The 27,067-nt window shown below is 41.9% G+C and overlaps 2 protein-coding genes across 5 annotated transcripts; one reads left to right on the plus strand and one right to left on the minus strand.

Annotated features, from left to right (window-relative positions):
* Nucleotides 1–16: 16 nt before the first annotated feature.
* Nucleotides 17–10,705, minus strand: LOC125748401 (CDC42 small effector protein 1-like). Of its 3 annotated transcripts, XM_049024440.1 has the most exons (6): nt 10,549–10,705; nt 7,815–7,898; nt 7,580–7,733; nt 5,444–5,548; nt 2,425–2,501; nt 17–1,876 (listed from the first exon to the last, which is right to left on the minus strand). In XM_049024440.1, the coding sequence occupies exons 3-5, from the start codon at nt 7,640–7,642 to the stop codon at nt 2,439–2,441; spliced, it is 231 nt and encodes a 76-aa protein (XP_048880397.1). In that variant the 5' UTR covers nt 7,643–7,733; nt 7,815–7,898; nt 10,549–10,705; the 3' UTR covers nt 17–1,876; nt 2,425–2,438. The 3 variants fall into 3 exon arrangements, with proteins under 3 accessions (XP_048880397.1, XP_048880395.1, XP_048880396.1); XM_049024438.1 differs by having other exon boundaries at nt 7,580–7,898; XM_049024439.1 differs by having other exon boundaries at nt 7,580–7,898; nt 10,430–10,562.
* Nucleotides 10,706–14,057: 3,352 nt separating this feature from the next.
* On the plus strand, nt 14,058–22,745 carry LOC125748394 (GA-binding protein subunit beta-2-like). Of its 2 annotated transcripts, none has more exons than XM_049024426.1 (8): nt 14,058–14,311; nt 15,279–15,386; nt 16,249–16,416; nt 17,279–17,473; nt 18,207–18,361; nt 20,060–20,214; nt 20,320–20,438; nt 20,579–22,745. In XM_049024426.1, the coding sequence occupies exons 2-8, from the start codon at nt 15,279–15,281 to the stop codon at nt 20,912–20,914; spliced, it is 1,236 nt and encodes a 411-aa protein (XP_048880383.1). In that variant the 5' UTR covers nt 14,058–14,311; the 3' UTR covers nt 20,915–22,745. The 2 variants fall into 2 exon arrangements, with proteins under 2 accessions (XP_048880383.1, XP_048880382.1); XM_049024425.1 differs by having other exon boundaries at nt 14,059–14,311; nt 18,207–18,357; nt 20,056–20,214.
* Nucleotides 22,746–27,067: the final 4,322 nt, after the last annotated feature.

Here is a 27,067-nt window from a genome sequence, read left to right on the forward strand (position 1 = left end):
CAGAAGATCACATAGCTTACTTAAAACTATTTTTCATTTTAACAAATCACACTGCATTCCCCCCCCACACACATACACTTTTTAGTTTGGTGACTTAGTATGCAATCTTAACACAACTGAGTATGGAGGACAATGAGCATGTGAGAAATATTACTGCAAGTTTACATGAGGTTAACTGGAAAGAAAAAAAAGGACAGTATTTAGTTAACATTGTTTAAAATCACTAAATCATATCACATCAAATAACATACATACCTATACCAATGAAATGGAACAACAAATTTGGCACCATGGTCCACACACACTCAAAGGGGGAATAGGAGAGGGGGAAAAAAACACAAAAGTCCAGTGACTGGCTGAAATGATGATAGTTCTCAATCATAAATCACGCACAAGAAAATATAAATATCTACAGCACTGTTGCATGAAAAGGTCACAGAGCTTCGACAATGAATGAACTCCCAAAGTCGTGGGAAGAGCTTCAGCTCCTTAAGCAGCTTGTAGTGCACCATCCAAATTAGCTTTAAGCTAGCAACCCATACCACTGTAATTAGTCCATCCAATAAAAAAAAAAAAAAAAAACAGGTTCAAGTTTGCATATTCATTTGGAACTAAAACAGGATTATCCACCAAACGATGATTTACACTTAAATATTACACTCGTTCCATATCCATCAGCAATGCAATTCACAGAACAAAATGACAGTAGGACAGGATCAGGAGTCCAGGGCCACCAGCACTGACTGCCACAGGGACTCCGACTTTACCTCCAAGACTAAATTAAGAGGAAGTAGAAATATGACCCTGAAAATATCCGTCCTTGCTTCGAACCACAGATTATGCATCCGGCTGCACCTACGGCCGTTTTGATTTTGCAAGACAACCCCCCCCCCCATTTAAAACAGCAGGTCACATCTGTTCTTGACAGGAAATTTGGTTCTAATCACAGCCTGGCAGCAGAGGAGGAAGCAGACAGCTCTGCCCCCAAAAGCACTTGGGGAAAAGGGAGGTGCCCGTCAGAGACACCCATGAATGGGCGATTCACGGTTAGACACGGACAAATCAGGAAAGCAGAGTCTCTCCAGCAGCACTGAGGTAACAGGATTTATGGACCCTAAAAAATCCCACCTCCCCCCCGGGTGCGATTAAATACCAGGAAGCTGCTGGGCAAGTAGAAAACCCTTTCTAGTGTTTTAATTAAATCAGTGTGTTAAACGAACTGGGAAGGAACATGCAATCCTGTTTGGGCCATTTATGACATAATTGTACATCAAGACCTATAATTTACTGTACAGATACTTTTAGGGTCAAAATTGCTACAATAGCTAATGACTCTCCACGAAACGGTTATAAAACTAATGTACACAGGCATGTGTGTGTGCGCATACAATTTGGAAACGAGCCTGGCCTGGATATTCGCTCAAGGGGAACTGGCAGTGGAACCTGCACCAAAGCTGCAATAATACTCTAACAGGTTAACAAGACATGCCGATTACGCACTGATAACACGAACTAAAACCAAATTAAAACCTCAAGTACTGCACTGCCATATATACACATACAAGACGCTTAAAAGGAAGCCAGCACCATTGTCTGGCTGATTTCCCAGCATTAATAACATCCGTGCTGACTGGCAGCAGGAAGGCTTGGTATAGTCAGAAAACACTTTGCATAACAAGTATATAAAGTTCAGACCATTCAAGGCTGTCCACAGCCGTTAGTGTCTCCCAGCACACACACCTCGGTGGTTCCCAGTTGCGTGAAGACGTAGGATGGACACTGCTCGGGGACATAGTTAAGTGCTGTTCTGGGACTGAAGTAACTGCTAGGGCATTTTAGAAGGATAAAAATGGGAGGTCCTGATATGCGCCATTTCCTGCAAGAGAGACAATCAAAGCTTACACACACAAACAGGGTCGAGTGGACCAGCTCTAGCCAGACGTAAAGTGCATTGGAAATCCATTACCATGGACCAAAGGCATGCTTGCTGTGGGTTCGGTAAATGAAAAGCGATGTCAGATTTTTCTTCTATACTTGGCTTATTAAGGGTTACTAGCAGTTATTAATCACAACCTTAAAGGGGCACCTGAGTCACATGATAATAGACATCTATGAAGCTTGGTTTAAGCTATTTGGAATTTCCAAGTGTGGTCTGCAAGTCTTCCTATGCTGAAGACCTCCCCAAACTGTGCTTGTAGAGTTGTGGGAGAGAAGCGACTTAAAACGCGTTTGCTTTCTTAGCACTTCTCTGTAGGTCTTTAAGTCACTAGCTACCTTCTTCTGACAGAGGAGGGTGGAAAGGGAGAAGAATCAAGAAAATCATTCCAGTGTAATTTAACTTGAAGGGCAAGTGGCTGAATACACAGCAGAATGAGCCCCAGCACCAGTCGAAGGCTGCTCCGCCGAGCCGAAGAAAGGACTCACCCGCTGGGCAGTTATCACACGCCACTGTGACCATTGGTGCTGTGCACTTTCGACCTCATCTTCTGCATGGACCCCAACTGCGGATGAGAGACAGAGAGGGGAAAAAAAAAAAGTTACACAGTATCAAAGTCTGTGGTTGCGTAGCTTGGACAGCTAGCAGGCATCAGATGATTTGAAGCCATTTTAAAACACTCGGTATGTAGACAACACGCAGCTGTGCTTAAAACCTAATTTATCATTTGATATATATTTAAAAAAAAAAAAAAAAAAAAAAAAAAGGTTCTAGACTTGCTAACCAGTCAGTTCACTCCTGGGGTCTTCCCAGACAATATAGATGACAATGATCGGATGTTATTTCCCCGAGTGTCAGGATGACCAAGAGATTTTGTTGCCAAGATTGTACACAAAGTGGCTGTTTTTCGTTTTTTTTTTTAAAACCCCATTAGATCATCTGGCATTAATTTTGAGGAAGACAAGCCCACACACGTCTCCACACCCATATTCAGCTGTCTCACACGACACAGGTATTTAATGCCAAGAGGGTGTCAAGCTTTTCTGAAACCTTCAACAATGCTAAACATTGAAAGGAGTAATAAAAATTTGTCAAAGATAAATGCACAGTTTATTCTCTACAGCCCAGCTAGTTATTGTTTCTCATATTTCACTTGATGAACCTAAAATTAAAGGAATTACTGCAGAACCAGCCAAGAGAAAAAGAGGGTCCTCTGTCCGAGTTGGGGGGGTACGCTTGATAGAGGGATGACAATGACGATACCAACATTTTTATAAGCTGAAATGCATACCGGTATGAAAAGCAGATGAGTATTTAAAATGACAAATCTGATTTGGAAAGAGTCATCTATGGTCCACACCCAAGGGCACCACTGCAAGTGCGTCACTGGATGTCAAGGAGATGTGTGGCAACTTTATTAGTATGGAAGCAGAGGTTTTTTTTTTTTTAAATACTGCGATATGGCATAAGAAAAACAGGCAGTGCTCCCCTTAGCATTTTAACAGGGATTCTGTGTGCCACCATGTGGCTCCCGCTACTTTAGGGTGGATCATGTTCAAAGAAAGGCCCCGACTCAGGCGGTGGCTGGGAAGTTCCAGTGTTCCTCAAGGTACAGAGGCCCTTTCACTACAGACGCTTCCACTCAGCTGCGGCTCTGCCACTGTGCATCCATGCCAGCATCCTGACTGGGCTCTCAGGGAAAAAGCGGCTATTTTAAGGTCCGTTCGGCAGGGATGTTTCCGCCTCCAGCTCCGGCATAATGTTATGTAAAGCAGGGTTTATGGAGAAGCGATGCCGGTTGTGGCAAGATGGGGGCGGAGAGGCCAAGAGTCCCATTTCCCAGAGATGGAGACAGAGGCCTATTCAGGAGCCAAGGTCCACCTCCACGTAACGTCTTTAGGGTGATGCTATACTGAATGTCCTGTTCCAAGGGACGATTGAACAAAAGGAGGCCATCCGGGAAGGCAAACACAGACATATTAATCCACACAAAAGTGCAACCAAACACAGGGGAAGGAAGCCCACCCCCCAGGCTAAATAAGGACGTTGCTGTTATAGCAGTGAGGTCATGCATCGGAAAGGAATGTAGATCGCAATACAAGCTAGGCCATGTTCCTAGCGCATCTGATCAGGACGTGGTATAGAAAGACATTTTTACAGCAAGACGGCATTGGGGGGGGGGGGGGGGGGGGGGAGAACTACTGAGGAGGGTGAAGAGGAACAACCAAGCAGATGCCATCATAAAAACTGGATAGGAGGAGTAACAGATCCATCCATCCATCTTCAGCCTTGGCAGAAGATCATTGCAAAGCCATTCGAACAAGTATTAACCAAAACATTTTATGATAAAAGTAGTATAGATTGGACTACAGAAAAACACAAAAATGTTTAGTAATACGTCGCATAATGATACCACATATATTGCGGTGGTCCCATAACATTAAAAAGCTTAATAACGAACAACTATGTTACGTTTATATAGTTACTATACTGTACTTATAGTGCAGTCTTCCCATTTATTAGACTTTACTGTGAAACAGTACGCCGTATAGCACAGTGTGTGCATACTCTGATTCTTCGCACAATGACGAAACTGAAAGGTGCATTTAGAGTTAGAATTTCTCAGACCATATCCGTCGTTAACAGACACGACTGTACAGTAGGTGGGGTGATGTATTGATAAAATATTGTATTGTGAATATGAACATGCAAATCGTCATCTATTTGAATATCCTGAGTGCCGTGATATAGCCTAAACACTTGTTTTCTTGCATAATTAACAGATATAATACACAATTTTTTAAAACAAATTCCATCAAGGCACGAGTCTGTTGGTCTCATTTATCATTATACCCGTCATACCCTCCATAACCATTAGTAAAACAATCAGGTCATCATTACTAGGAAAAAACTCAAAACCACCTGTCGTATCTGTCATATTCATATTTTATCTCTGAAAATAGTGTGATTTTTAGGACATATCACCTAGCCCAACTGCTCAGCATGCTAGAGGATTAAAAAGAGGATTGTTAAAAAAGGCCAGTTAGGAATGCTGGAGCAGAACCTGCGTGGCAAAGTCCTACTGCAAAGACGTCAACAAGTCATCGCCCGATTAGGTTTAAAGACAAAAAGGGTGTAAAAGGCCCCTTTTCTAGGGTAGAGCAATAAAAGCAAAGCTAGACAGACTGCAATCAAAAAAGGACTTGATTTAGGGATATAATTTCAATTTGTCTACAGGCTGTCAGACGGCAAGCATGTTTTATTCATAGAGCAGATATTCGCAATCACAGCACATATGCAATGACACATACAACATATGTACTGCAAGCAATCAGCCAGTCCAATTAGCCAGCACAGCTAGTAAAACTAGCATTAACAATCAGCATTGGGGGAAAACACAAAATTAGACTGACAATCTGTGTCCATGCGTGTCCAACCTAGTAGTTCAGTATTGTGGGAAGGCCAAACGGTCACTTCAGTAGTGCAGTGCTTTGCTGCATCTCTTACCGGAGGCATTCCTTCAGCCATTTCTCCAGAGCCGATGTGTGTCAGGTGGACGAAGTTCATGGGCTCCCCAATCATGCTGCGATCAATCTTTCTCCTCTTCTTCTTCTGAAACCAGAAAACCGAGAGAACTCATTAAAGTGATCAAGGGCTCATTAAAATGGGAGCTGTGCCAACAGGCAAGTAAAAATTCACCCTCTTATATTCACCCTCTAATTTAAAGTACCTGGCTGCAGAAATAAAATTAATATACCTCCCACACACACACACACATTTCATTTATTATGAGTCAAAGCAGAGTAAGAAACTGGAGCAGGTGGGGATTAAGGGCCTCGGTCAATGGTCTTCTGGTCACAGCTACAGCCGCCTAAGGTGCCAAGCTACATGCAGTCTCATATATAAAAAATATTCCTCGAATGCCGTTTTCCCTCGAAGACTAAGTTTTGTACATCACTCTGTACGCAACATTTTTCTTGACAGTATGACAACATATAAATCAATACCCAATTTCTCATGGCAGTCTCACTAAAAACACAAGAGTTGACAATGGAAAAGAAACCTTAAGGTAAATGTTTCTTCATGTTTACAACAGCTTTTAGGAATCTTGTGACCTTGGGTCATGTGCGACACAAGACACTGAAATGTTTCTCCAGAAACTCCCCACTGAAGACGAAAACACATTCCACCGGGTTCATCGTCCATTCAATACCCCGTTATATGTGCGTTACGCTGAAGGCATGCTGTCTGCTGCCCGTGTAAATTCCATGTTGCCTCATGGTTTCACTACAGGAAACGACCGCAAAACTGGATTTCACAGAACAATATCGTTCTAACCAGCAAGGTCTTTACTGGAAAATGTCAACCGTCCCGACAAGCACCAATCCCAACTCATTTTCCAAGGATGGAAAACGCAAACAAAAAAAGGAAGGAAGAATGGGGTTAGGGGGAAAAAAAATCCTCTTCACATAATCCAACCAGCCAGCTTCCTCTGTAAAACCTTTGTCCAGTGGAGGTCTATCTCAAGTAAGACAGCTACACAGATTTCCTTATAACTGATGCTCATGTATTAGAAGGTAGTTCATTCCATTGTTTCCCTTATCAGAACTCTGCTCTATACAACTGTGGACACTTAAAAAGCACCGAGCAATCGCACGTCAAACAGAACGCGGGGTTAACAGTTCTTGCATACGAACTGTAAAAACAATATTCTGGCAGAATACATTTTATGCAAGCTTCAAGCAAATCACCGATCTCAATGTTCTCACTATTGCATTCAAGTTGAGTAAAATTACAGGCCAGAGTCTATGTGAGACATCAAAATGAATCTGTCCTGAGAATTATCAGGACTAGCAAGAATATCAACTCCATTTTTGACTACACTACATGTTTTGCTAGCATGTTATGACACTTTTTCATTTCGTCTCAAAAGGCTAAATTTACGTCACTATGATTAGCTCAAGCACTTAGTATCAATTTCCTTCCTAAAAGCTTATAAAGGCAACAGCCCTAGTTTTATATGCACAGCCTGAAAGCATTTGAACTAATAAATAGAAAAACAATCACATGGGTACAGAACAGCTAATGAGCCATAAACTTCAGCTATAAGCCAGTAACAATGGCCTTATTTGTACGTCTCACTTAAATGTTTTCGAATATGGAGCCCATGTAGGATGCAAAGATTTTGTTACAGAGCAGTTTGTCTTAGATGCACTTGATGTTTGGACCTTCTCACATTTGCATTTCTAATTCCAAAAGACTTTGGCGATTTCAGTATGTGGGTCACCTAGTTCGTTCAACCAATCAGAAAAACCGTCTTATCCACCACACCCTTTTCAGAGGCCTGACCTATAAAAGGACTTCAAATGGTTGCTATGGGAAAAAAAATAAGCTTATTTAAGAAGAAAAAAAAGAAATAGTCTGTGTCCCAGTGATAATAAGCAAAATGTTACCATGGGTAAAGTGGTGGTTACCTTAACGCAAGTCACCCTACGGTAAAACGATTACACATCAGGCAAACTGATCATGCTCAACACATTAAGCTTTACGCCCAAACGGTCCATCTCAATCTTGATCGTGCGAAATGGAGCAGAGAACATGTGACCGACTGTTAATGGGGGTAGAAGAGGATGAGCGACTCACCGGGGGGGGTTTGGTCACCACACAGCAACTCATCTTGTGCCAGAATTCACTCATCCCTGGCATCTGCCAATTTAATTCCTTGCCCGTCCTGCCGCCTTATTGGCAGTTGATGACGCAACTGAAAATGAGGGCTAGTCTTCGAATCGATGAAGTCCTATTAAATCAAGAGCCATCCAGAATCAGTCCAACACCTAGGGCAGTCTCAAAAGCAGTCAGCGTGGCCGTCTTCCCAAACCTCCAAAGGTTCTGCTCGATGTCCTCCCCGCTGCTGCTGCTCGCTTTTCTGTTTCTTCAGAACTTCCCCAGCCCTGGGAGGGACCTGTTGAGGCAAAACAAATTCCACCGGTTAATGGCTTGAGGGTGAAGAGAGGAATCGTATTAGTTAGCTAGGGCCAGCGTGGCCTGTTCATATACTATTCCATAACAGGATCCCTTTTTAAATGCCTTTGACAGATAGCAACATTCATATGGCAGATTCAGCTGGAGAGCTGGGAGACGTTAGACATTATAATGAACTATTGCGGTGACAAGTTCTCTCTCCTGTTAATATGTTCACTTGGAGTTAAATGCATTTCAGCCTAAAGTACTGTGCAAAAGGGCATAGACCCCGTTTATCCGGGTAATAAGTGTATACATATTTGCTCGGGGGGTGGGAACACACCACACACACACACACACACACACACACACACCCACCACAAATTAACAGTACAACAAATGCAAATTAACAGTAACACAAACTAAACAAGAATTTCTTCTGTTCTCTAAAAAGTCACATCTTCTTGGACGGTTAGACGAACACTGCTTCAGTTCCCAAACCTCTCCGCAGGAGCACCTCAGCCACTCCATGCATACGTTCAATTTCATGAGCCAAGTCAAGGTGTGGTAGTGAGTGAATGAAAAAGATACATTAGTGTATTTGATAGTTGCAGAAAATAAGGAGGCTATTTGAGATTTTAAAATGGCAAAGCTGACAGACTGAGTTTTACACTAACCTGTAAACATTTTTATTTTATTTCCTAAGACTTTTGCACAGTACTGTACCCCTCACCGTTAATAGACTTTTGACAGTACATTTAAAGTGGTCCCTAAATTCCTTTCAGAATAATGAGATAAGTTTTTAAATGCATACATATTCAACATTAAGTCTCGGTACTTGTAAACATTGAGAGACCGACGTGGAATCAAATATCCTTTTTAAATGTCATCATAACGATGAGTCACACAGTTCATTAGTAGGATTATTTCAGCTTAATTAAGATGTTTACTGCAGACTGGTACATTTGACAAATGTTTTCCTTTAGTTACACAGTAAGCATCGCCATGCCTGCAGATGAGGTAAAGGTCTGAAAGCTACACTAGTCATGCGTTTATCTTAAAAAATTAAACCGTTACACTGCAGAACGCTAAAATGTTCATAATCTTAGACTTACAGCCTTGCCACTCTTCGAAAGCATAATCCACTTCAGATTCACCTGATACCTTCACTACATTTAGAACAAATTCATCCACAAAAGTAGAAAGTACAGCACATTTCAGGAAATTCTAATAATTTTTTTTTCCCCAGGAGGAAAAATCTCCAAAGCAGTCAGCAGTGCTGTTACTGATTTTGGGCCCCCAACCCAGACCAATCCAACTATATTCCAAATGTTTTAGGGCCCCTTGAAATCGTCGTATATTCCAATATTCAAAACCCAACTAATCTATATACAAAACAAAATCTTCTATGGTTCTTGGCCTTTGGAAGGTGAACTTCACTCAGAGATAACTTTTCCTTTCTATGCTCTTACTCAAGGTCACCTGACAAACCGTAAATATATATTCGTATTTATAAAAGTTAAGAGAGATAAGGGGCAGAGCCTCAAAAATGCTTCGTTTGGTTATATACATTGTACAGTAGATTTCCTAAAAAAAAATCGGAGATTCATTAAGGCATGTCGCGGAAATAAACACACGTGGGAAGATAGAATCATGGGAACGAATTCCGGAGCCCTCTAAGTTGGTAACTGTTTACACACTGGGAGAGTGCGTGTAAATCCGGTTATACACAAAGCAATACCTGGATTTCCCTTCTAAAAAAACATAGCAAGGCGTCCAGGCGAGTAGTACCTCCAGTCCGCCAGTTTCAGTAAGCGGAGGCCAGGGCACATACTTGCAGTTTGTTTCCCATACTTATTTTTCACGTCAGTTCTGAATAGCAGCCGAAAGCCTAGAAACATTAAATGGCTCATTGTCTGCGACAGCTGCCGTTTTACGAATTTTTTAATGCAAACATTTTATACGGGACTTACACAACACCGACATCTCATCTATAAATCACGAAGCGTACTAAATCCTTCCATTAAATCATCACAAAGTGCAATAACCGCGGGACTAAAACATGACAATAGTTTAATCGTTCTTAATTTACCTTCGCACAAAGCCCAAGGTTTGTTGTGGAGTATAAACGTTTACATAAATCTACCATACATTCGTCTGTTACATACCCGAGTGGTTTAATTTGGCCAGGAAGGAAAAGTATTCATACAATATTATACAAACTCAAAACCCAAATACATCCATAGCCTACGTACCATTATACAGGCGAAGTGTAAATTTACTTACAGCTCGTTTGACAATTCAGTAACTTCTCTAAACAAATTTACCACCTTATTTACCACCGCGAAACTTTAAAATTTATTTTCGGCGTCTTACTAATCGGCTCAATCGCAGATAATTCACAACACAGAAATCGTGCTTGAACAGATTTAAAAGAAAAATATAAATCGGAGCACTCATTTGGTCTAAATCATTACGCCCTTGAAACTTACAGAAATTGTAATTAGAAAAAAATAAACTTTAAAATCTTACCGGGTGTGAAACTTTTCACTGAAACTACACACGAAAAACATCACCTTTGTCAATATTCTTTTTCATTTAAACAAGGGTGTTAAAGCTCTGCGCATTTAAGAATCATGAGATTAATTTACCTGTGCTGCTGAAGTTACAGACTGGTCAGGAGCTTTGAAAGAGCAGGGACGTCCTCGAAGAAAACTGCATTTCTACCCTCCGCCTTGCCCCTGAGATTGCATGCGAAATCACCAGCTGAGGTGTGGTTGCAAGTCCTCAATCAGGAAACCTTCTGCCTTACAATTCCTCCTCAGCTGCAAGCGTTTTCTCTTTTTCTCCTGCCCCATCTAGCGGCCCAAAAGGCTGAATTCGGCTGTGTGGCAAAATCTATAGAAGATGTTAAACACCCAGTTCGAGGATCAACCAACATGCCGGCGTAGCTTTAGCATACTTCGTGTGTTTTTTAAGAAGAGCAAGCATGTTATTGATGATATTTCCTGCCTGGACAAGGCGAGGATGTTTACGATATATGAAAGCAACACGTGAGCATGCGGTACAATAAAGGTTTTCTTTTTAGTTTTTAAATTTAGAATTAAGGCCATCAAGGACGTAAAGGCTCGCATGCTTGGCAATAATACGTTGGATTATAAACCGAGTGAGACTGGAAGGGTCCTTGCGTGATATTACTCTGAACTTTCATCAGCGCTCTCCCACCGAACAAAGCCTGTTCTCTTTACAGCAGTAATTTTAATCGGTAAATTGGATGGTCTGTATTTCTTAATGTAGTGGGAAACTGCACTGCAATAAAAAAAATCATAGTATGTTTGTAATTATAGGGAGTGGAGAATTCACTGTGGATTTCATACTATTATATTTAAAACAACCTTTTTTTAAAAAAAGGTCAGAGGAATTAAGTTGGATGCTTAATCCATCTCGTCCATTTATTACGTAGATTTTACACCTTAATATATAAATGTTTCCAAATTAGGTTTAAAATCACACAACTCCGATTCAGTCTTATTGTGTCAGGTGTTGGTAGCTACAGACAACCTGACAAAATATACTTGTAATAAATTCTGGTCAATGACGGACAGGAAATTTTCAAATTTATAACATTAGGTGGCGATATTGATCAGGGCAGCACCTCCACTGTCCTCTTGTGATGTGGCACACATAAAAAACCTACGTTTTCTTCTTTTAGATAAGATTAGCATCCTCGTTGTTATAACATTCAGTTCTCTATACTGATCGTACCGAAGAATAATGACAATCTGTTAATGGCCCGCTTACGTTTACAAATCACAGTTTAAAGGAGTTGGCAGTAAAAGTAGACCTCTGTTGGAACCCCCTTTCTGAATTCAGGATATAATGTGGATTGATTTCCTACAGTAAAATGTTGTGAAGGTAACTTACTTGCATCTTTCTTGTTATTTATTGTTCAGTCCTGATGCATGTTCATAACTGAATTTATTCGAAAATTGGTCGACATAATGTCAACAAACTGACACCTTCCAGTCATTACTAAACTCACATTTAAGCATCTGCCAGGTTTTATGAAATGCTCAGCATACGTAAGATTAATCTTTTAATTCCATGATTTTAAAAAAAAAAAAAAAACTATATCTGACTAATCCTTTACAGTGCACATCTATTAACAAACGTCAGAGAATTCCAGGAAAACACAAAGCTTTTATTAACTAAAATTACCACACATAGCTCCACATAACTTAACAAAATAAAAGTGTCCATACATCCATTTGTCCTAAAAATAGCTGCAAGCTTTTGTTCAGGTTTTCCCCAAATCAACTCTTTGGATGTGGCCATTAATCAGGTCTTGCAATGTCATGTAGCCTCCTGCAGTCATTTTTCTTTCTCTTACCATAGACATCTTGGTGCCTCTTACCAGCTTTTCAATTATCATTTATTTTCTTCCTGTTAACGATGAAGGCGACGCTTTGTGACACTGTTGCATCCATTTCCGGATAGCTCTTCTAGAAGGCTTTTAAAAACTCCATAACTGGCTTCTAATCCATCAAAACTTGTATGGAATCGATGTTTAAAGCTGCTACATCTGGCAGTCAAAAGAAAAGATTTTCTCAACCGCAAACATTCTTGTGGAGACTCATTTGTAGGTTTTTAGTTTTTCCCTTTATTTTTTACAAGTCCATCATACTTTCAGCTCAACATCATTACTTTGATGGTCCTTACAGAAGGGAAACGCCTTAAGGCCTTGCTTCCCTGGGTCAAGAAATCCTATTTTTCAGTCTTCTAACTAGCGCTGATTTTGATTTTCAGCATGTTCGCCGCCGGATCATAACTTGTGTCTTATCAAGTGAAAGTCACAGCTATTTGCTGACGTAAGCGATGTCTACCAGAGATGAAAGTTGGTTCTCAGTGAAAAGGGCGAATTTGGTCTCGGCAGAGAATTTGTCATTTGGCTAATTAAGTATGGGGGGGGGGGGGGGGGGGGGGACTGCAGAGACATACAGAGTTTGTATGTCAAATAATGCATCCAAATATGCATTCGCAAGCTGGTTTGCATGTATAAAGCTTTCAAGATAAGCCTATTAATTTCCTTAAAATGTCTTAAATGAAAAGGTAGCTACATTCAGGTCCTACATTCAGGTCCTACATTCATTACCTTCAGAGGTTTTTCTATATCCTGCACAAACAAAGGAGATATGCATATGTACTGCATTGGCAACCTTTTATATAATTTTCACCTTCTATTGTGGTTATAATTTGTTATGAATAATAAATAAAGCTGGAATACACTCCGATAGAACCCATTATTACTTACAGCAAAGGAAACTTTGGGATAAAAATGTAACTCAGACCCACAACTTTCTGCTTGCACATCACATCACTATACCATTCCCTGCATGATTTGAGCATCCAAATACCAGTTACATCATTAATCACGGTTACTCCCGCCTTAAACTTTGATTCATTTAGAATGTTCCGGAAAACCCGCCCCTTCTCGCCATCCATTTAATAAGAGAAAATATTGATCTCGCCTTAAAAACAAGGCGGGCCAAAGTTGCAAAAAGGCAAACACGTAAACACGCATATATTAATGTAATAACTGAATGGTAAATGTAATTTCTGAGAGAATTTCACTTGAACCATAACTACGCATCCGACAAAACAACGAGAAGGGTCTGGCTGCAGAAGGGACCTGAGAGCGCGTGTCCTCTGTCAGGCCCCTTTCCACTCTCAAGCCCCTACGTCATTTGCGTTCGAAAGACAATTCTTCTTGTCGCGAGCTATAAGAATCCAACATACATTTGACGGCATAAATATGGCACAAGAAAATAATGATTAAAAGTACATATTAGCTATAGTCTGATGTCTCACAATAATAACACATACAGTAGCACTACATTTATTTGCACACACATATGTACAACTATATTGTTCAGGTTTGAGACGGATTCCCTCGTTTAAACAGAAATTACGTATTGGGGTTTGTCAAGACGGATTTGTCCACAGGACGGATTGTTTGTTTGTCTCTTGGAAAAAATAATCTCTCTCCAAATCTGCTGAAATATAAAGCAACAACACACAACAGCGTGTTCATGGAGGCAGCCATGTTTGAATGGGAGATCGTCACCTCGGAATTTCCGGATAATCTGTCGTTTTAACGGAAATGACGTAGGGGCTTGAGAGAGGAAGGGGCTTGACAGGGGACACGCGCTGTCAGGCCCCTTCTGCAGCCAGACACTCGTGGACGGTGCCCGAACTTTCACTTCCGGTGTCGCACGGGATCCATGTTAGACAGCCGCTCAAATGTACAACAATAAATATTTATCTTTTGAAAAGTTGTGTAAAAGTAAGAGAAGACTTAAACACCGCAGGAAACCCATGGTATAGGTATCACGTTCCCATAAACGACTTCCCAGGGTAAGTAGTCAACAATATAGAATACGCGAAAGCTGGCTAGTTTACTAAGAAGAGTAAGTTATGAAATAAAGTTTGCGGACGATTGCTACGGTTGGGGAGGCGAGCGGAAGCGGAAGCTCCTGTAGCTTTAAAACATCTCGGCAATCGAGCTAACGAGCTCTCTGTCGTGTTAATCACATTATTATTATTATTATTATTATTATTATTATTATTATTATTATTATTATTCCTCTCAGCCTCTTTAAACAGATACAATATAGTCGCTCTGGTTATTTCATAAAGACGCCCGAAGTCTGTAACTCACTAGAGACAGGATGTGGAAATAGGGGGAAAAAAAATGATCTTAGGTAAAGTGAGGGAATTTTATTTAAAACTCCAAAATGAAAAATGCATCCAAAACATGTATTCAGATTGAAGGGGTAGACATTTATTTTTTTGTCAGAAAATACACTAATGAAAATAAAAATTGGAATGTGTTGTTTGTGTAAGTATCCAGGTATCACACATCAATATTTAATAGAGCCACCTTTTGAACATTTTAACGTTGTGAACATCTTTAGAATGACTTTAAAAGTGCCAGTCCCCATCACTGAAATGTAGCTTTTGGTCTCGTGTGTTAAAAATTAAAAACATTTCCATCATCTGATCTAGCTCTCTTGAAAAGTATATATTGCTTTAAATAAAAGCACATGCTGAATCAATGTTTATGATGAAGTGTCTTGAGTGACTAATTCCTACAGTACACTGGAGCTTCTGAACATCACCCCCCCCAAGCATTTGTATGACTCTTTTATCCAGTGCAGCTTATAGAGGAAGAAAAGATCGCAACTTGTGTGCACACTCCATGGGACTTGAACCTACAACCATTGTGGTGTTGACACATTGTCCTGTCTGTTGAGCTACAGGTACTATAGCATTTACCTTAGCCCTGCTTTACTGACTGACACCTTGCTTAACGACACCTCAGATGTCACTGGTGGATCTGGGGAAGCGGCTGCTGGAAGCTGCACGGAACGGCTACGACTATGACGTTAGGTCACTGATGGCCAGTGGAGCCCCCTTCACCACAGACTGGGTACGTGATGCTTTGGCACACTTCACAGTTTCAGTTTAATTTCACCCGCCATCATTCTTGGTAGGTTTTCAGTTCCAGTGTCGTTTGTAAAAAGCTGCTAAAATTATTCTTGTTTTGCATCAGTTGCTTATACTGTCCAGTTTATAGTCACGATTTGTCTGTGTTAGCTGTAAACAACTTGTGAACATATCAGGCACGAAGTGATCTTGAATGACATCAGTATGAGTTAGAACAGAAAAGTTTATCCAATCCAAGAAAGTGTCACAGGGGGCTTAGAGCCTATCCAAGGGCACAAGGCTGGGGTGCCAGTCCTTTGAAGGGCACAGACATGCATTCACAGTCATATGCAATGGAGGATTTAGGGATACCGTATAGCCTCGCTGCTTGTGCTTGGATTTCAGGAGACAGCCCACATAACATGGAGAGCATGCAAGCTTGTAATTATATCTTGGTGGGGACTCTCCATTCATTTCTATGGGGAAAACTCTAATCCCAACATGATGAGCTTAACCCCTATCCAGCCGTAACCAAACAAAATACAAGACTTTTGGCATTTTTAGTGTTTTTGATTCCATTCACAGATCTTTGTGAGGACCAGGAAGATGGTCCCCATAATGTCAAAATAGCAGGTCTTTATTACATTGTGGGGAATTTTTGGTCCCCGCAATGTAATATGAACATAACCCATACAAAAACACACACACACACAGCAGAAGTGAGGTCCAACCAACCCCCAATCTTGGAGGTTGGGAGCCACGGCTGTAGAGTGTGAACTTCATCATGTGTTCATGCTGTTACAGTACTATAATCCTCTTGTATTGCAAGGCCCAGTCCTAAAGATCCTACTGCCTCTTTTTGGCAGCTAGGGACATCACCACTACATCTTGCGGCCCAGTTTGGGCATTTCTCTACCGCCGAGGTTCTGCTTAGGGCGGGCGTGAGCAGGGATGCCCGGACGAAAGTGGACCGGACCCCGCTGCACATGGCCGCCACTGAAGGCCACTTGAAAATCGTGGAGCTGCTCATCCAGGTGAGGAAGGGTCTTCTCTCCTGTTGAGTTTGTTATGTGTCACTGTACCTCTGTTGTATCTGTGCCTGAAACATCTGCAACCCCTGGAGACTGACATCAACGTCGAGGATGAGCAAGAAATAAATACTCACCATGGCCGCCGGCGTAGAAAATTCACCGACTGCTTTTGGATCGTTACAGCTGGAAACTTGACCTAGCATCTACGGCTGATGCCTGCTCAGGCTGGATAGGCTCTGTATTGGGTCTGTATAACCCTGCTAACTATCTGTCTAGATGACGGAATGATGGATATTGTGAACTGAACTATCCAATCAGACGCTGTCCTCATTTTAGAGTAACCACACAAAAATATCTTTTTTTTTTGTGTGTGTTTGTTATGTGTTACAGTGTCTACAGTCAACTTGTGGCCAATCTCTACATTACAGGAAATTGTGGTGGCTGTGTTGGACATTCTGCCGTCGTTCACTCTGTGGATTTTTGAAATAAATCATCCATGATGTTGGGGGAGAGGGCTAACCTCGCCTGGGATTATCTTGTAGATCAGGGGTAGTATGTGTTGGTGATTATAGGCCTTCTCATTACTAAGCTTGCTAGCAGGCCGTTAGAAACCGAATTGGGGACTTATGCTGTAAATAAGGAAAGGGTCTTACATGCGACTAGCTTTCTAATGTGTTTTGTGTGTGCTAGGATGTCACATGTCGGACCCATGAAAAGTTTGGTACACTTTGAATGGTCCAATAAATATTCTGCTTTCCATACTGTGTGTGAACTGAATACTTTTTGTTGCATTTTTGCATGCGAGCTCAGAGCATCAGTGTAGTACCCTGTCCCCTGCTTTGTCTCGGCACGTCCTCCTGGACAGAACGGGGCGGATGTCAACGCCAAAGACATGCTGAAGATGAGCGCGCTGCATTGGGCGGCCGAGTACGGCCACAAGAGGGTCGCCGAGCTGCTGCTCAAGCACGGTGCTGACGTCCGTGCCCTCAGCAAGTTCGACAAGACCCCTTTCGACATCTCCCTGGACAGGAACAACGCTGAGCTCATGCTTATACTACAGGTAATACAAGATAAAAAACACAATCTGGTTCGTGGGCCTCATTTGGGAGATATTTCTGAGTAAAGCATCAGCCAAATTTCACACAGGCCAAGGACCTTTATTTAAGATTTGGGGGGGGGTCATCTTTCACGCTGTGTATACTGACCTTGAAGTGTAAGGAGTTACACTCGCCAGAAGTGAACAAAGATAGGTGTTGTTTGCTTTGTTGAGGTTGTAACCAGGAGTAAAGTCTTAAGTCTGCCGTCTTTCTAACGTGTGCCTTACTTTTATGTGTGCCTTACTCTAACGTGTGCCTTACTCTAATGTGTGCCTCACTCTAACGTGTGCCTTACTTTTACGTGTGCCTTACTCTAATGTGTGCCTTACTTTTACGTGTGCCTTACTCTGACGTGTGCCTCACTCTAATGTGTGCCTTACTCTAACGTGTGCCTTACTTTTACGTGTGCCTTACTTTTACGTGTGCCTTACTCTAATGTGTGCCTTACTTTTACGTGTGCCTTACTCTGACGTGTGCCTTACTTTTACGTGTGCCTCACTCTAACGTGTGCCTTACTTTTACGTGTACCTTACTCTGACGTGTGCCTTACTCTAACGTGTGCCTTACTCTGACGTGTGCCTTACTTTTACGTGTGCCTCACTCTAACTTGTGCCTCACTCTAACGTGTGCCTTACTTTTACGTGTACCTTACTCTGACGTGTGCCTTACTCTAACGTGTGCCTTACTCTTAATCAGGAGGGAATGCAGAACCATGTGAACGTGAACCTAGAGCAAAATTCGGCCTGCTCCTCCATGGCCGCTATCACGAGTCCTCAGTTTATCTTATCGCCCACGGCAATGGTCAGCCTGTCTGATCTCGTTCCTGCCACGACCAAAGCTGTCTCAGGTAAGAAGAAACCTGGATGTTAGGTCTAGTTCCTACTTTACTTTTCTGTTTTCATGGTGTCTGGATGCGCGGCCTGGATCTTGAGCCTAGCTGGCTTTCTGCTCTTTGACTGTGCACATGCAAGGAAATTCCAGTAGGTGGCAGCACTGATTTTCACAGAGCGGGTATCGATGATGAAAGGGTCGAAGAAGAGTATTTGTAGTTGTGGATACTTTCTGTGAGCAGCTGTGTGAGGAGGTAGGTTCCTGCATTTATATAACTAATCATTGAAGGATCACAAAGAGATATTCCATTGTACAATTTTGCGGAAAGAAATAACCCAGACAAAGAAGAGAATTCGTTCAGAACAAGTAGATAATATCTGCCCTCTGCTATATCATTGCTCTGCACATTTGCCGACCGTGACGCTCTGCTTACACAGACAAATGTAGCATATACACAAGAACGAATGTGCACGACCGTACACAGATCGACAGTACGGCATGTGGAAAAATGAAGTGTGTGGGAAGTTTGTATGTCCCCCCCCCCAGGTTAATTGAGGTTACCAAATAAACTGAGGTTAATTGGAGTCGCCAGATTGCCTATAGGTGTGCATGTGAGTGTGCCCTGTGATGGGTTGGTGCCCTGTGATGGGTTGGTGCCCTGTGATGGGTTGGTGCTCTGTTGGTTAGAGATTGTTCCCTGTCTTGAATAGGACAAGGGGGTTACAGAAAATGGATGGATGGAAGCTGGTGTTGATGGCAGATATGGGAGAGCCCCAATAATATACTTCCAGTAAACGTTACTGATAATTGTTAGCAGTTGTACACCTAAGTGATGCTGGCTTGTCCTTTTATATCCGTTGGCCCGAATGCACAAACTGTCATGTCAGCATAGTGCCATAGCTGAGCCTAATCTTTCTCAGCCACGGTACTCAGACTGCAAATCCATGAAGGGCGGAAAGGTTAAGTCTGATATAACGGTGCCAGTGAGGCTGTTGCTGGCCAAATCCCTGCTCCGTATTTATTTCAGGGAAATCTGTCACACTTATGTACTGGCGACATTAGTGGCCGTTACTGAAGCATCGCATGACTGTGATCACCAGTACGGCCAGGTGTTTGATTATTCTTTTACCAGTGCCCTCAAACCACTGTCAGCTTTCTCTAGCTGACTAATTGAGTTGTTTCTGTTCACTTAAATTGATAAAAAAAAAATCTTAGGTTCTGAACAGGAGAAAATCACTCCAAAATCAAACAAACAAACAAATTAAAATAATAAGATTTAAGTTTAAATGGTGGCAAAATGCTGTGGTCATGTTGCAAAAAGAAAACATTTTGATTACAAAAACATAAGAACATTTTTGATTACAAAAACTTGATATACAACAACAACAAAAAAAAAATCATTGAATTCAACATAAAGTTTAATTAGCTATGGGAGCTGTACTGTGCATTTGACATCACCTCTCTCTCCTCGGCCAGCGATTCTTTTATTTAACGCATTTTTCGTCAGGATGTAGCCAGAGTATGATGACAGCCCAGCTGAAACATGGTGGCCAAGAATGACAGAGCAAACAAATATGATTCTGATCGCCAAACGTTGCCACCGTGATTATTGTCACTATTAACCGGAATTATAAATAGCCACCGTTCAGTGGTGTCCATCTGTGCCTGTCGACTGTGGACTGTGCTATGTAATGATGTCGTCTGCCTCCCCTAGGTCGCTCTGAAGAGTTCACTGTGGAGAGCTCAGCCTTCCAACACATGGTGGGAGCGGGTTCTCAGAGGGTTTTCAGCATAGTGACAGATCAAAATGGCAACATGCAACCCTTAGCCCTTAGCCAGCGGTTACTCGTCACCATGCAAAATGGACAGCAGAGTAAGTTCTTCACCTTTCATCTCCCTGCCTCTCTGTTAACGGTGGCTGCTACCAGCGAAGGGCACTCACCCTCTGTTTGCACTATAACCGTGCTGCTGTGAGCAGTGCTGGCGATGGCAGATGGGCAGATTGCAGAGGAGGCCGAGGACGAGGAGCACCGGCCGCCCCAGGCTCGCAAGCGCAGATTAGAGTCGGCCGTGAACCGCAGAGAGCCCAAAGACAAGGTGTGTTTGGTAAAGCTGACGCAGAACCTTAATGGGGCCGAGCTACAGGTTACGGTTTTAAACGAGTCCCAGGCTCGTGAGGCGAGGAATCCAGCTTTGAATGAAACACATGGTAATGATGTTCCTGTTCTGTTCTCCAGGATCCCGTGAAGGATGACTGCAGGGAGCTGCTGCAGATGCAGCTTCAGGAGGCTAATCGTAAGGCCCAGGAATACCGTCAGCAGCTTCTCAAGAAGGAGCGGGAGGCAGAGCAGTACCGTCTCCAGCTCGAGGCCATGGCTTATAGCCGGAGTAACGGAAACGGCTTTGGGCGGGACGGCCTGGGAGGGGAGGAGATGATGGTGCTTCCGGAAGGGGCTATCATAATCAAGGCAGGGGACCTGGAGGTCACGGAAGAGGAGGAGGAAGGCGAGGAAGAGGTGACGCTGGTAGAGACTGTGGAGACAACAGCCACTGACACAGAGGTTAACTCTTAAAAGCAGACCAACCTAAACAACGTACAGAAGCATTGTGTCCTTTTCGTATCTTTGTTTTTGTATAAATATTTTTATATTATGGGATTTAATGCATATTTGCAAAGATCAGTGTGGAGCCCGAGTGAGCATCGTGTAAATTGTGAGTAACCGGGAAAGAGGCCATGACAACACCTAACACTCTGAAGCTCTGCCAGGAGAACGAGACACAAAGAGGAGCTCTTTCTGGGGGAACAACATGAAATCCTTTATCTCCTCATTTCAGGCAGGACGTTTGAGCAGAGCCAACACAGGACTCATGGGTAACCTGCTAAGGAGTAAGGATTACCTGAGTAGGCCGTTCTCGTTTCAAGTTTTCGGACCGACAGGATTTCACGGACCGAATTATCTAAGCTGTCCAGGGTAGCGTCAGACCCCCCTCACTCTCTGGCTGCCAGTGCGTTTGCTTGACTCTCACAGCCAAAGGGTACCCGCCAGTCTTCTGCATCATGTTTCTCTGTTACACCTTTCTCAGGCATTGCTGGTATGTCATTGCATATGCGCTGCACGGCTGGTGCTCTGATCCTGCTGCGGAAAGGCAGTTGCTTAACGAATTTTCATTATTGACACGCAGATCAGTAGTTCGCTATATTAATAATAAAAAAAAATCACAAAAGGCATTTTTATATATAAAATTTATACTTAATTTATGCTACTGTCGTCACAATGCTAGCATCCTTTTAAATAATTCATATTTTCTAATTTTATCCTTGATTTTTTTTTTTTTACTTCAATTTGAATTGTCGCCAATTCATTATTCATGCTCGGCTACAGACAGGGGCCTTGTCTGCCAGTGGCAGATGGGGGGGGGGCTTATAGGCGCACATCTGATTCACTACCCAGCCCTGTATTCAAACTGCAAATCAGCTGGCACAGGCCAGGAGGGAAAGGCAGTGATGAGGGGAATAACGTAAACGTTACCACTGGCAACCATTAACTGTGTGCACGAAGCCACATGCTGGAGACGAGCACTGCATGGCATCTTGGGCAGTATTCTTGGCAATCTGGTTGCCTGGTTACAAAAAAATGGTGGGTCACTACAGAAACAATTTGTGGAATGTCTGCCTATATTATTGAAATGCAAGAGGTAACTGAGCCTGTGCTACATTAAAACAAGTATCTTTGTATATGTGTATATGTTGTACAAGTTCAGTTAACATATTACGAAGCATTTACATGGTTATAGCGATTCCTATCACTGGCACCTATGTTAGTATGTTTTTTTTCCTACGTAATGTTTTTCCCGGGCTTTTAAGAAATATTGGCCAGACAGCAGATGGCGCCACCTTTCTGCATGTTCCACCTGCACTGATCACTGAAATGCCACATCACTTCTCATATACATCATCTCAATGCATTTAATATGTATACGATAATTTGTTGATTGAAATCTATTTTCATCCTACGGTGTTGTCGAACGTATGTGAAAGCTTATTTATGTGTATTATGTTCTGGGGGAAGTCTTGCGAGGAAAAAATTTGTCATGGCGGATTTTGCAAGACAAGGTGTGATGCAGGTTCAGATGTGCTTCTAAGGTTGGTGGGGGGACTGGTTCTGTAGAGCATATGAATTTGGCTCGATCTATGAATTACGCCTTTTTTATTTTCTGTCATGTTGCGGCATCATTTTTTATTTTTACAGAGAAACACCAGACATATTCATATGGGCTGTTTTCACATGTTGGTTTGTATTTCACTTTGAACACTATTGGGGGTATTAAAAAGACAAAGTGGAGTTTTATATAGGTTAACTGTATAACAGTTCTTTTGTCATAATAAAACATACAGAATACGTTTTCATATTTCTTTCTTTCAACCAAAATACTTAAATACTGGATTTTTCTTTCCAAAGGGAAAAATACTGGAAGAGGAATTCTCTCTTAATCCAATTGGCTGAAAAACGCAAACTACATTATATTTTTTTGCGTAATTTTCTGTACCATTTCAGAATAAGTGAATGACTGCTGGCCTAATTTCCTCTTAGTAATTCTGGTCCCTTTGGGGCGGTTGTGATTTGCAGCTGAGTAGTTGACGGAATTGATACGAGTCAAGTTTCTGTGCAAGGGGAACCTCTATCTCTTTTAGTAATTTTATCCAGCTTTGTCAAGCATCAAGAGGTTTGGCTCCAATAATAACAGGTTTAATGAGGACAGCTGGTCACAAGTGGCTTGCTGCAGTCTGATTTTAGGATTGTTTACGTTACATGATTGTTAAAAGAAATAGCACTAAAAATAGTATTTGAGCTCTGTGTCACTAGAACTTAAGTTGTAATCGAGCAACATTCATGTTCATTTTTGACAAAGCAATCTGTAAAGACCTATCTTTGGACTACTAGTAGGAATCCACACGAATCTCAGGAGAATATACTAAATCCAATTACTCACATCTAGACTCAAACCCTTTGAGTTGCGACACTGAAATGCTACCCACTGAACCATCCATCTTCCAACTGCTTATCCAGTATATCAGTGTTTCCAAACCTGGTCCTCCTACTGGGAGCTGGGAGACAGCCAATCACAGGCCACACGGGGTACAATTTACACAAGCCGATTCGTCTAACTGCATGTCTTTGGATTACGGACGAAAGCAGTGCACACAGTGAAAACACATCAAAATTCTGTTGCCTGTTATGAAACAGTAGTTACTACTGTGGATAGACTTCCAGAGGTGGCCCATAGGTGCAAGAGCATGACCGATAGATGTGTGTGTAGATGAATGAATGAACTAAGGAATAGGAATGACCATGGTTATGAAGTTAGCTAACTAGCTCGTCGGAGGCTGGTCTATTTGCCAAATGACTGTCCCTGTTGGGGACACAGGGAAGAGCCTAAAGGAAGATTAGATTGCCTGGCTTCTATTTTTAACCACTGTGCCAATGAGACAGGCAAACGTTTCCTGTCTTTCTTCAGTTTTAGCACAATCTGAATAAACCTGTCAGGATGATTTTTGCTGTTTTCAGTTACTTTGCATCTCCAGATGCCAGTGTGTTCCCATGCATGGCTCCTGCTGACCCATGTCACAGTGCGGCCTTCCATGCCTTTAGGCGAATGCATTGTTTTAAATGATTTACAGAAGTTGCTAAAAAAAAAATAGCACAAGCAGTTGAGACATTTCAGTAGTCTCCGCTTCTCGGTCACATGTTCTGTGGTAGAAGGTGCTTGGCGGGTTAGCATGCTGTGCCAATGATCAGAAGGTCACTGGTTCAGATCCCAGCATAAGCGGAGTGATGTCACCACTGGGTTCTTGAGCGAGGCCCTTAACCCCAGTGGCTCCAGAGACTGTGAGACCCCGGCATTCTTGGTTGTATGACATCCATACACCATCTGCTGAATTTTATTTTTTAAAATGTGATTCTAGGTGGATTTATGCATCATAAAGACTTGGAGGATAGAAGTAAGCAAACTAATTCAACATGATTCCCACAAAAAAAAATAATTTTCTCTGAAAAGGTAATACAGTGTCCAGAAGAAACAGACAAGTGGAAGGACAGACAGATTTGAAAATGACTGGGATGCCTAAGCATTTGGTGATGGTAGAAAAAATATGGAAGGTGCCTAATTCTCAGTGGTGATTGGGACCATATGGCACTGCGCGTGGGTAGACCCAGGTTGGGAAGCCAGTCCGTAAACAGGATTCTTACATCATGCCTTCATTTACCTTTAAGGATGATGCAAGATACAGTTTTATCCAAACAGTTCGTCTGTGGGTTGCGAAAGGGGACTCAGAGAAAAATGCTAAAGTTCACAATGGAAAGTCCACACAAAGAGCTGGGCTGGATCGTAACCCCAAAACCCGGAGACAAAACGCGATACTCCTACCTGCAGAAGATTCAAGCAGCCCCAGTCTTTTCCCTGAAATAATACAGATTTGTTTTGTTAAGTTTAGGGGCATGTAACTGAAGAATACTGTATTTTGATAAAAATGCTCACCAGCTGATTCAAGAGCTGAATTAAATACAATGTTGCATATTTCTGGGGATCGTTTAAGACTAACATTCACCATCCATGGATTTCATTATTTAAAACTTCCCGAGGGACAACTTCTGCTACAATAACCACCCAAACTGTCCGTATATAACAGAATTTTTCCTCTCAAACTGCGATTAAATAAATGCCAGTGGAGGTCTTAGAAGCTCGATTCCCTTTATGGCTCTTTGCATATAAATGTATCCTTAATGAGTTATACAAAAGAGCTGAGTGTGTGGCTTATCTACCTTTGTCAGCTCATTACTGTTCAACCATTTCCATTAATAGCTTAAATAATATGCAATTTGTGGCTGGTTTGGTATTACAGGAGAAAGGCATCAAAGCAATTGTATTGTGAATAATAACAGCACTGCAAATGTGCACATTTCCCAAAGTGACTGATGCAGCTTCTAAAGATCAGTTCAACTCAAAATTCATGGGATCCTCAAACTAATGCATTGAAAAGAAACATGTAAGTTTAATTACACAATAACATAAAAACCAAACGAGTCCTTTTCAGGGTCCAACCACAGGAACAGCTAAGAGGAAATGACCCTAAATATTTAAATATGTCTGCGTGTTTACAGCAGTTGTGATATACTTGGTGTGTTAGGAACCACATACTGTAAAGTAGCACATATACTGTACTTGAAACTTTGTGGGGACCATTCATTCATTTCTATGGGCAAAACCAAAATCCCAACATGACGACCTTAACCCCTACCCAGTCCTAACCATTAACCATAAGTAACTAAACAAAATATTTTTAGTTTTTTGATTGCATTCACAGATCTTTGTGGGGATCTGAAAAATAGTCCCCACAACGTCAACATAACAGGTTATTTTTTTATCACATTGTGGGGGACATTTGGTCCCCATAAAGTAATATAACCCTAATCCACACATACACAAACACACACACACACACACACACACACACACACACACACACACACACACACACTCCGTGATAAAGTGATAAAGGACAAATTTACATATAATAAGCTTTAAAATGGTGTTTCACTTACTTGCACTTGATGACCCAACATCTGACTGGATAATTTTTGGTTATGCGTAGAAGCCAATTAATTTTTTATTGGCTTTTTTGGATTAAATCACAGCGTGTGAGCAATAAATCAAACGACGGCAGTGCTGCCCGTCGTTCCAGCACATGATAGTCGGTGACGCGCGAAGAGGCAGAGAAGCGCCGTAGCGGGGAAACGTACGGTGAACGGGGGAAACGCGCGGTGAACGGGGGAAACGTGCGCTTCAGCCGAAGGGAGGCCGGTGGAGGCTGGGGATAGACCATTAGCATTTGCCTTCTAGCCTGATTACACAGCACATATGATGGGTATCGATCTGCGCATTTTGAGAAGCTGCGTTTATTTCGGGCCGAGTACTTTGAAATAGAGTTCAATTCACGTCTTACCATAAGCGAGCGTAGATCCAGCAGGCAGACAGGTAATGGGGGAGGTGCGGAGAGTCATCTGGGTCCATATTTCATTTGGATGCACGATAATACGACACATTAAATTCAAGGACTTTCACCTTAATTAATTTATGAATGATTAATGTGCGAAGCCACTTGTGAGATACAGGGGGATATGACTGTCAGAAACAGTCATAACTAACCCTAACCCTAACTAACCCTAACCCTAACCCTAGTGTCACGTAGGGAAGCTTAAAAATTTCTTTTCCATTTTCAGCAGTCTACGTCGTTTTCCCTTCAGAAATATATAGCTAATCTTTCAGCAGTTGTACTCGCTATACTTTCTGCATTCTCTCTGAAACTTTCAACTTACAGATAAAAAGCAAAAGTGGTTATCAAATAACTATCAGTACTTAATGGCCAAAATGGCATTTTAAGATAATATCCGAATTAATTCAAGCATGAGTCAATCTAGATCTTGTCCTTATTTACAGATTTTACGCTTATTGAAAGTGACAGATAGTTTAATAGATACCAAAGAGATGGATGTGACTGCAGTCTTCATTCATAAGGTCATTGATGTACATGACCAGAGTTTGATCACTGTCACAAAAGAGCTATGATGGTGACAAAGCAAACGAATTGTTATTGCTGTTATACAGAGATGTAACTGTGCAGGATCTTATCAAAGTGGCTCTTTGTATTAAGCGAGAACTTTAGGCTT

This window comes from Brienomyrus brachyistius, chromosome 9 (genome assembly GCF_023856365.1).
Source record: "Brienomyrus brachyistius isolate T26 chromosome 9, BBRACH_0.4, whole genome shotgun sequence".
In the NCBI taxonomy this organism is placed as follows: Eukaryota; Metazoa; Chordata; class Actinopteri; order Osteoglossiformes; family Mormyridae; genus Brienomyrus; species Brienomyrus brachyistius.